At 40.8% G+C, this 11,080-nt stretch overlaps 1 protein-coding gene across 1 annotated transcript; it reads left to right on the forward strand.

The window, feature by feature from the left end:
- Window positions 1–717: 717 nt before the first annotated feature.
- Window positions 718–7,991, forward strand: LOC308320232 (FYN-binding protein 1; the record flags this gene model as incomplete). Its single annotated transcript, XM_080770550.1, has 8 exons — window positions 718–726; window positions 1,020–1,057; window positions 1,599–1,728; window positions 2,608–2,767; window positions 3,434–3,824; window positions 4,995–5,037; window positions 5,883–6,045; window positions 7,951–7,991. 8 exons carry the CDS (start codon window positions 718–720, stop codon window positions 7,989–7,991), a joined length of 975 nt encoding a protein of 324 aa, XP_080626676.1.
- Between the last annotated feature and the right edge of the window lie 3,089 nt (window positions 7,992–11,080).

Raw genomic sequence — 11,080 nt, forward strand, 5'->3', positions numbered from 1 at the left:
CACATGTCAAGTACCAACACTAGCGGATCTACAAATGTAAAAAGATTCTCTGAAAAGTATTGTCTACAATACACTACAGTATGTTAAGCATGTAATCCGTGATCTAACTACCAACAGACCAAACAACCAACATTTAGTATTATTATAGAAGAGTCGCTGTCAGTGTTTTCAGTGTCTGGCTATATTACATCCATGTATTCTTTGAAGACAAATTCAAAAGATCATTTTAACACACATACTTTCTTTGTGCTGAGCTAAACTGCGAGGACAGTGAAATCATTTAGGAAAAAGGCTCCCAAGTCAATTGTTTAATGCTCCAAAACGTTTTAAAACACTGAATAAAGTTTGCAGCAATAAAAAGGTGAATTGCAAGCCTTTTTCCTGAATCCTTTCAATAAATGCACTACCATGTCCCAATGAAGAGCATCATTTCAATATAGTTTCTGTTTTATGTTTTTTCATCCACAGATTCCTGGACGGACTGCAGTTCACAGCATCTGACTGGAGTAAGGACACAATATTAATTATAACGCCAGATTTTAAAACATAGGATGTAGATTTTGCAGGTGCAATAGAGCAGCAGATTGGTGTCAATTGCCAGCAAACCATGCAATGCATTATTGTGCATTTTAATGTTGTAGATCTGTGTAACTAAAATAAATGCACCAGCTAGGTTTATCTCGGACTATTTCCTGTTGAACATGCACTAGCCTGCTCATGGCCCACGTAAAGGACAATTACAGTACCCTGAATCATGAAGACAAGATGTGTATAGTGTTTAGAAGAACTGTGTGTTTGTGTACGTGAACGTGGGAGAAGGATGACTAATTCTAACGAACAGAATAACAAATAAAATATGGTATGTGTTGTTATTTACAGTTTATATCCGCTTTGCTAAAAAGCTTTTCAGAAGTGTGTTCGTTCAGGTAAAGAAAACTAGACGGACGTGTTTGAAGTATATTAAAGTGATTACGGTAACTTCACAATTTTGATCTGTTCATGGACGTTTTCTCTTTCAGGGGAGTGACGACAGTGAGGTGTATGAAATCATTGACGAGTAAGTGTAATACAGATGCAAATAATAATAACAAATATAAATGCAATCAATTAAATTACAGATAAAGAAATGGAACTTTTATCTCTTGCACTCTCGCCCACACAAAATGTGCAGGTGCCAGTAATGTGAACCTATAGGAATGGCACAGGGAGGAGATCCCAAACACTTTTTTGATCAGCAGTATCATATTATCTTCAAGGGCTTTAATTTGTCAATGTTATGACAGATGAAGGCTATTTTATTTTAATTGTATTTTTTGAGTCCCAGGGCTATTCAAAGAACTTCCCCAGACACCCGCACCGGGCCCCAACGACACCCTTTAGCTAAGTGGTTCTCAAAGTGGGGTCCAGGGACCCCCATGGCCAAATACTAATTAATTTGGGGGGTTCTTGACATGAAAACATTTGAGAACATTTGAGAACCCCTGCGAAACTGTATCTCCAAAATAGGTTTCCTATATGATTCTCTGACAAAGAACCACTTTTAGTGATATTTAGCACATTCTTTGTGATATGTTTCTCTTTCTTTCGCATTCTGAAAGAAGCCAACTGGAACTGAAGAAGGGATTCTCTGAGAAGAAGACAGAGGTGAAGACACAAGGACAGCAGGAGGACAAGAGACAACAAAAGGAGAGACTGAAAGGGGAGCGTGAGTTGAGGAAGAAATTCCAGGTAGGATGTGGAAATGCCCACCTGCATGTCCATCTGTCCATGAAAAGTAAGAGAGCTGTGTGACATAATAATAATAATAATAATAATAATAATAATAATAACTTTATTTGTATAGCACTTTTTAAAAACAAGTTTAAAAAGAATGTTTGTCGTGTGGTTTTGGGAGGACTCCTCCCTGAGTGGCTCCCAGGCAGTCCGCAGCAAAAGGACGAACAGTTTAAACTTTAAACACATACAGTACCTATTATATTAGCCCTATTATATTATTATTATTACTAGAGCGGTGCCCATTGGGCACTTGGAACGATGCAAGTTGGAAATGAATGCCCCACCCAGTTATTATGTCTGTGTTCCTTTTATGCCCATATGGAGTTCTTTGTCAGGCAGGCCCAAATATGGAGTCTATGCAGATGTCAGAACAAAGACTGTGATGTCAGAACAGGCCAGTTCCATATATGGAGATATATATAGACGGACTCGGCACCAGGCACTTGCACTCCCTGTGGTGGTGTGGAACGCGTATTATATGTCGAATTTGAAGTCGGTGGGGCAAACGGTTCTCGAGTTACGTGGATTACAGACGTACGTACGTACGCACAGAGACTTAGTGCATTTATTTATACATAGATATCTCCAAGCTCTCAAAATGCCGCGATGGGTTGTGAGACTGTATATTGGCTATTTTAAAATATATAAATACTTTATGTTTAAAGCATATTCACTTTGGGGGTCCATGACATGCAAATGGTGGAGAACCACTGCTGCAGGATATCATCAATGTATTGTATACTCTGAGTGTACTCTGTGGACTCAAAGTCAAAAGGGTTCATTTGTAAACCCTCAGAGTTGAGTTGACAGTGCTTGTCTTTCCTGCTGCAGATCAAAGGGGAAGTGGAGGTTCTCTACGTGGCTCAGGTGCGACAGGACTGGCATGGTGGCAAACTGGACCTGAACGTGCACCAGGGAGACAGAGTGGAGATCCTCCGGGTGAAGGACAATCCGGGCGGCCGGTGGCTCGCTCGCACCCCCAATGGAGACTGTGAGTTGTTTGGGTTTGGGCCGGCCCTCGGCCCACCTCAAACCCAAAAGAAAACATTTGTCATGCTGTATTTCAAAATGTACTTTTTTCATTGCTCCGATGCGCACCAAACAAAACACTGTTCAGGCGTATGGCTTGAGGATAGGCACAACAGCGGCCACATTGGACAGTCCAGCTTGCTCCCAAAAATGCACACATAGGCCTGGGCCGCGGCTGAGCGGTCCAAGCACCTAGGCTGGTAATGCAGCCTGACGGCGTGTCGCGGGTTCGAGTCCCGAGCCTGTCGGCCTTTGCCCCATCTCTCTCCCCCTTTCCTGTCTAATTATTACTGTACCCTATCAATAAAGGCAAAAAACGCCCCAAAAAAGCACACATACTGCTGTTACACAAGCAACAGCAGTATTACAGCAGTCTTTAACACTCAAATGGCTATAACCTATAACTTGATGATCATTGACCATCCCTCTGATCAGTGCAATATGGAACAATAGCGGTCTGAAGATCTAGTTTTTCAAGAACTTTCAGTGTTGCAAAATTTGCTGAGCTACAGGCTCAGAATGTCTCACAAATGCAAGCCGCTGTGAGCTTATAGATCGGCTAACATCATTGTTCATTGTACCGAAAAGTAAATGCTCACGGATGTTTATTAGTCTTGTCCTCTTGCAGACGGTTATATCAGCAACACCTGCGTGGATGTGGACTATGACGAGGTGAAACGTAAAGTTCTTCGAGCCAAAGGGTTGGATGCATATCCGCTACCACCACCTCCACCCGACCCCTGCCCGCCGGCTCTGCATCACCCCCGCCTACCGCCTTCACACGACCCCCGCCTACTGGCTTCACATCACCCCCGCCTACCACCCCCACAACATGACCCCCACCTACCACCCCCACATGACCTGCGCCTACCGCCCCCACAACATGACCTCCGCCTACCACCCCCACATCACCCCCGCCTACCACCCCCACATGACCTCCACCTACCGCCCCCTCCACCCGACCCCCCTCTGACTGACGACATCTACTACGATGTGGACTCGGGTGACCACATGGACAGGTGAGGGTCGTAGGCCATGTGTATTTTCGTGGCTATTATTCGATCAATCAAGCTTTTTTATAATATATTTGTTTGGCTGGAAATGGGGAGAGAGAGAGAGTCACGGGAGTGACACGCAGGAAAGGTCGTCGGGATCGGGACTTGCACCCACGGCATAATTACATTCACACACACGTTATATAACACTGATGGCTGGAGGAAACCATGCAAGGCACCAACCTGCACATTGGGAGAAATTAGGGGTTCAGAGTCTTGCTCAAGGACACTTCGACACTTAACTTTGGGGGAGCCTGGGATCTTGTACGTACAAGATAAAATATATTCAGGGGCTCCGTAGATATGGTATATAAATAGCTATTAATTATGTACAGTATTACCTCGATTCTGTATTCTGTCTAAGTTGAGTTCTTTATTGTTTTTCTGCTTTGCCGTTTCAGCAGCAGCTGGGCACAGGAAAACGGTGAGTGCTGACTGTGTCAGAATGGTTCATATTCGTGATGTTTATGATAGGTGAAGACTGAGTGAATAAGACTATAGTGGTTATCTGTGTCTCTGATTTTTTCAGATTTTATGGGTCCATCAGTGCCAGTGGATTTCCCCGCGCCTCCTCATGAAATCAGGTATCTGTCCAAGTGAAGTTGAGCAGCTCAATTCAATTCAATTCAATTCAATTCAATTCAATTCAATTCAATTCAATTCAATTCACAACACACTGTCTTAAAGGTGTTTGCACACTGGTGCGTTCTGATTCTGATCAGGGTCGATTTGATTAGTTTTACGCAGCTTTCTAGTGGGGCCCTGTGGGGTGTTGGTGACAGGCTGACAGCTAGTGATAGCCTACTGCTTTCGGATCTGCAAAACGCACCAGTGTGCAACCACCTTAAGGACTGTGAGTAGAGCAGAGGCCCACTGTTCTCATTTAGCTCTCATTTGCAATTTGGAACCTATTTTAATGAATATATTGTTATTTTAACCAATCTGTATGTTAGACTGTTAATACAATATGACTTGCACATCTGCAGTGGTTGGAGGTTGTCTCCCTAGTCTCTATTACAACTAAAATAACGGATCGGTTCTTTTCGGCAAGCAACACTGTTAGTACTACAATATGGAGTTGACTCCATACTACAAAGTATAAATTAAGCTTGTGTTGTTGCCAATTTGTTACAGGATAGATCCTAAAGTGGAAATGGAGCTGAGAAAAAGGTTTAAGGTAAATATCTCTTGTTACTTAACCCATTCTGACCTGAGATCAGATTCATACGAGGTTTCCACTAGACACACACTGGTCTGATTATAACCCATTCTGACCTGAGATCAGATTCTAAAAATGTCAGTCGTTCTTCGAATTTTTCAAAAATAGCAGACCTACAAGCTCGTATCGCGCCACTCGGTGGCGCGATATGAGCTTGTAGATCTGCTATTTTTCAATACATAAAGCGTAACATGATGCTAACACCAAAATGGGTGCCCGGTCAGAATGGGTTAAAGCTGCTATAAGCAATAATATGTCAAAGTTTGAATTTCAGACTGCCGTCTGAATACAAAAGAATGTGGTCACAGAGACTACATTTTTTGGGAGCGTTCTACCCATTGCTGGCTGTCTGAATACCAACAAAAAAAATGTAAAATTAAAATGTTGACCTTATTGCTTATAGCAGCTTTAATTTATTTACACTACGACAATGGTCATTGGGAACGCATGCCCCTCAGGTTATGCAATACTCTTTGAGCTCGTTGAGCATGTAAAGTAAATGTCACGTTGACAGGTGCGCTGATGTTCCAATCCGCACCAAACTTGGCACAAACACAGTTCAGGCACCGAAACGACTAAATTGCACACATATGTGGCACTATAACAGTGTTACGGCAGTGTTAAACACTTGTAATTTGCAATCACACACATTGCTCTGATCTTAGTGGCCTGAAAATCTAGGATATAAAACGCACTTCTCGATTATTCGATGAATCAAAACGTGATCGATAGACTAATTGCTAAGAATATAATTGATGGTTTCAGCCCTGTACTGGTCTAAACCTGAATGTTCTCTTTCCCAGTATGAGGGACCCCTGACGGTTCTGCACACCATGATGGTGGACCCCAACGGCATCATCAGGAAGCCGGGGGGGAAGGATTTGGCAGTAGCACAGGGAGAGATCCTGGACGTCATCCAACTGACCAATGACACGAAAGCCCTGTGTCGGAACCAGTACAGACGATGTAGGTTCACACACCACTTCCTGTCTGAATAGTCATTTGATGTCACTGTTTCCCAGCGACAGCGTAGAGTCTGAGGACCACAAGGGGTCCAAATAAACACCATGAGTCTGTAACTCTCTTACAGCAAAAAACTAAATGAAATGGGGGGTCCAAGGTCTAATGCATGCGTATCAAAATTGGGGGTTTATGTGCTCCTGGTCATATTATTGTACACTCATTTTGTATGTCTGTGGCAGAAATAGAATATTGACAAAAACATTCCACCACAAGCCAGCATGGTGATGATCCCTGGTCCCATCAGTTAACAGCTGTTTATTACATTCACTTTCATGGCCTGAACTGCAGCAGCCAGTAATTCACGCCCAGTAGCCAGGTTCGTAGCACCCTCTTGTGGCAGAGGCCAGGGATCACTTGGTTTTGAATTTCTGCCCTACAAACCAGACCAGACAGTAATAGCTAGGTCTACAAGGGAGAATGTTGAATAAAATGTTCACATAATACTGAAAGTATCGTTCATCCAGAAGATAATGTTTCACTCGTCATTTTATATATTTTATGGATGCATAGCTTTGTTGAAAATTAAACCATTGTGTGATGGAGTAGAAGTTTATCAATAGAACAATTTAGGCAACATACTGGTACGTACTATCAAAAATAATCTGTACATTGAAACTACGGAAACTATGGGATATCAGGTTAATCATGAACCCAGAATCTGTCTAAATCTAAATGGCATTTTAACCTTAAGTCTTCACATGGCCAGGCTAGGTCAAGTCATTGTTATTTGAAGTCTTCATCTTGTCTTCCTGCATACAGATGGATATGTCTCCAGGGCTCTGCTTCTCCAAATGTAAGTCTCCTCTGCCCGTTGTATAACTAATATTTGACTAAAAAGATGCCCTGCATTTGGTGTCGCTGTGCAGTAGCCTACAAAAAAAGAAAAAGTGCTTTTGTTGTCCATTCAAGAGTTTCAATGTTTTTTTTACAGGGAAGGGGACGATATTTATGATGATGTGGACACTTTTAACGGTATGTTCTCCCAGGCTCATCAGTATGCGACCACAACATTTTTGTGATACTAATATTAATGTGGTAAATACACTATACATTATGCATGGTAACAGTAAATGGTTATATGGTTTCATAAATGTTTACACATTAACATTTTTGGAGATAAGAGCAGAGAGAGGGAGAGCTTTTGTTTAGTTATTTCGGTCCGTTGAATAAACTATCATTTTTGGGGGGGTGTGTTTTTTTTCATATTGATCCATGCAATTTTCGCCATAGTGTTATAAAATAAAATGCATGATAGCACTCATAAAGCTACCACTGGTGCAATGCTATCACATATTTTCTAACTCTAGACATGTATACCTTCACAAAAATCACTATGAGCATTATTCAGCCAGGTGGTACAGACCAACCCCCCTGGCTCACGGTCTATAAGTAAGTACTGTACAGTACAGTACAGTACAGTACATGCAGCATTGCAGCCACAGGTAACGCTTCTGAGTTAAAACTATCAGGTGTGTCTAACCTCAGACACACCTGAGGAATGAGGTACTGGAATGGCATAGACATATTAGTCTTTGTGCAAGTCCACATGAAGTATACAATTAAATCCAAATCAAAAGATAAGATGTGCACCCACAGGTAAAATCCACATGGTAAATTGTAAAAGACACAAACAGAGTAAAGATTGAGCAAAATTGACCCGTAGGAGTCCATTTGTTTCCACAATCTCTTTTCTGATTTTTGATTTTTTTATGCATTATAATGCATAATACACTGCAGGGGGTCCGGTTTGGGAATCCATGCACTAGATTAGGACATGGTGTCTGTCCCTCCATTGGGGTACAAATGAAGCTTTTGTTTCTCATCTGTTTTGATTTGATCTCTTTGCAGATGCTGACATGAAGATCTATGACAATGACAACCTACACTGATAGAAACATCCATCACTGTTTCGCACGGCTTCTCAAAGTGGCATATTTTGAGAATTGTATGTCAATTTACAATAATGCACTATTTGCTGTTGAGATTTAAACACATAAAATATTTTTTTGTTATTTGATTGTGTCATGATTTTATATTGAAAGCACCTTGCTCTTCCATAGAAAAGGTGAACAATATTGATTGACCATGTTACTGATTTTGTTAAAAAGATCATTTTCTTATGAGTAGCCAACACCTCGAGAGTTACTTTAAACCAATGGAAACAGTTATTACTCTGTTGTTTTAATGGAAATTACTACAGCTGTGATTATGACAATTATGACAATTTAATACCAGACTAGTCCTAATGTTAACCAGAGATCAGTAATTCTCACACTTTCAAGATTTTAAAAAATAGCAAAAACTATAGCTTGCCCTAAATGACAAAATTAAGGAGCTAAATGCTGCCAACACCTAGCCTGATTATCAGACTGTATAGCTTTCTTGAGAGTGGGCGGGATCTTTGGGCTGGATCCAGGCTAGCCAACACCATAGTCGCCAGGAATATGAGGAGGAGGCCACCACAGCCCAGCCCAGGCCAGGGCGTGTCAAACATGATATATCTATAGATTTAAAGATGACATGGAAGAAGACACTGCTGGCGTGGAAGAAGCTCTGGACGTTCCAGGTGAGGCGGCCGCCAACGCAGACAGTGCTTGATGCGGAGATGATGGATGTCAAAAGGCTCATGGAGAGGCACGCAACGCCACCAAATCAAGCCTGATTGAATGGCAGGTTGTTCCCTGGCCACGCACAGGTGTGGGAGGCTATATAAGTGGCATAGCTGCACTCATTTCCTCAAGCCCAGATCACCAAACCACTGCTGCGGTCTCCCAAACCTAAACCGCCACCTTTAGTTTCTACCACCTTCTGCAACCCTCCAACCTGTGTGAGTCCAAGAACCAACGTCAGTTTGGATCATTTAGCCACTGTTTGTTCTCCCCTGTACAGTGCAGGGGTTAATGAGCACACATTAATGTATGTAAGGGACAATGTATCACAATGTATTATGGACTGCACATGTTTGAGCTGTAGCTCGACCACTTTTAACTGTTTGTTCTGACCTGAAATCCTAAGCAGTGCATTTAAGTTATATGTTTATTGATTATTTCATATATATGTTTATCCTGCTTAAATATAGTTTCTTACATTTAATCCTGAGTAAATCTGACGTGTACTTATGTACTCTTATTTGATGCTTTAAGTATTATATGATATTCTGATTTATGATTATTATGAATATGATTTATTTATTATTGCCAATCTTGAATATGAATTGAATGCTATTTATTTCGTTTATTGGATATGTATATAATTCCAAATATTGTATATTTGTTTACTTTGTACATGATGTCTCAGTAAAGATACCACAAAGGATCTCTGTCTCCGCCTCCGCCCCGTATGGCACTGTCTAGTGAGCTAATCTAGTGAGCTAATTTAAGACTTGCGGTGGACGATCTCTTCAAAATAAGAGTACCCTCTAGAGCGTTGGAAAAAAGTTTAATTTGCACATTAGAACTACAAATTAAGCATTTAAATGATGCTATTAAATGATTTAAATGATGCTATAAGACACACATTATGTTCCATGATCAGCAGTTTACTAGTAAATCAAATCAGGGAATCCAGAGTAGCATGTAATCCACCCTCTAATCCACCAGGGTAACATTATAGAGAAAATGTAATGGAAAAACATAACTTTAATAATAATATCTTTAGCCTTGAACAAGGAAGATTTTTTTTCCTTTTTTTCTTTTTTACTAATTTATCTATTCTGACGTCTGTCGGATACTGAACACCACCCCACTGGACACTCTTACCACAAACGTCAAAATATAAAGTGGGCCAGTTGTGTTCTGAAATATCCTGTTATTATAAAGATTAAGAAGTTGTAATCCCGACTCACCACCATGTTACAATGTGTATCAGCACTGCTGTGCTGTTGCAGCAGACGATGACCTGCAGATGAAAGTGGATATTATACAAGAGGGAGACCAGAAATTCTGTGGAATTCAGCCATTGCATGATGCTCACTAGCTCTGGTCCATAGCCTAATTAATCATAGAAGCATTAGGCTATGGACCAGAGCTAGATGCTCACATGGTCTCCACTCCAGTTTATTGTCAGGTGGAGGATTTTGTCAGAAGTTCAATGCACCCACTTAGCTCTCCATCTCCCTTTAAAACAGGATGGCATCCGTTCTGAATGATGAGAACCAAAGTCCCTGTCCTGAAGCGAAGCACATCGATTCAGTCCTGGACATCTTTGCTTTGGATCAGCCGACTGGGAGACCCTCCATTCTGCGACAGTCTGAGAACCTGCCCAGCAAGACTGTAGCAAAGGGAGTAAAGGTACAGAATTGAGTTGCCTATTTTTTTATGTACTGTTTTTTAACCTATCTTACTTAAATTATGGTCAGGATGTGTACCCTTAAGCAGTGACTGTATTATTTTATTTATTTTTATTATGTTTACTCAAGTAGTGTTTAAGATTGTAATGAGAGTAATGTGCTCCCTTTTTTTTTTTTTTTTTTTTGAGTCACTATTATTATAATATGGTCAAACTTTAGTAATACATTTTATTATAATGCACTTTACATGCTTGCAAATCTCAAAGTGCTAAAATGTATAGAGAGATTTCACACTGATTAGAAAGATGATTGCTGGGACATTTTAGTTTGAATTTAAAGTTCCAGTTAACCAGCTATACTACACTGATTATTATTTATATGTCAATCCAGGTTTGTTTTCAGACTCCAAGAAGAGACCCTTTCACCAAAAGAATTGTATCTCCTTCAAAGACTGGCAAGAGAACAATCCTGGATGAGTGCACAAAAGCAATGGAGTCCTTACAGTTGCATAACTCAAGGTAAATCTTCAGTTTCTTATGAGTAATATTGTGCTGACAAAACTATTACGATGGCTAATCTGTTCTCTTTTGTATCTTATAGTACTTTGCCTCAGGATGTCACTGCACCAGTTGACAGGCCCAAAATTGGTAAAACATCCAGATATGAATATCGTAGCATTTGCACCTCTTA

This window comes from Protomyctophum bolini (assembly GCF_963924005.1).
Source record: "Protomyctophum bolini genome assembly, chromosome: 8".
NCBI classification, from domain to species: domain Eukaryota; kingdom Metazoa; phylum Chordata; class Actinopteri; order Myctophiformes; family Myctophidae; genus Protomyctophum; species Protomyctophum bolini.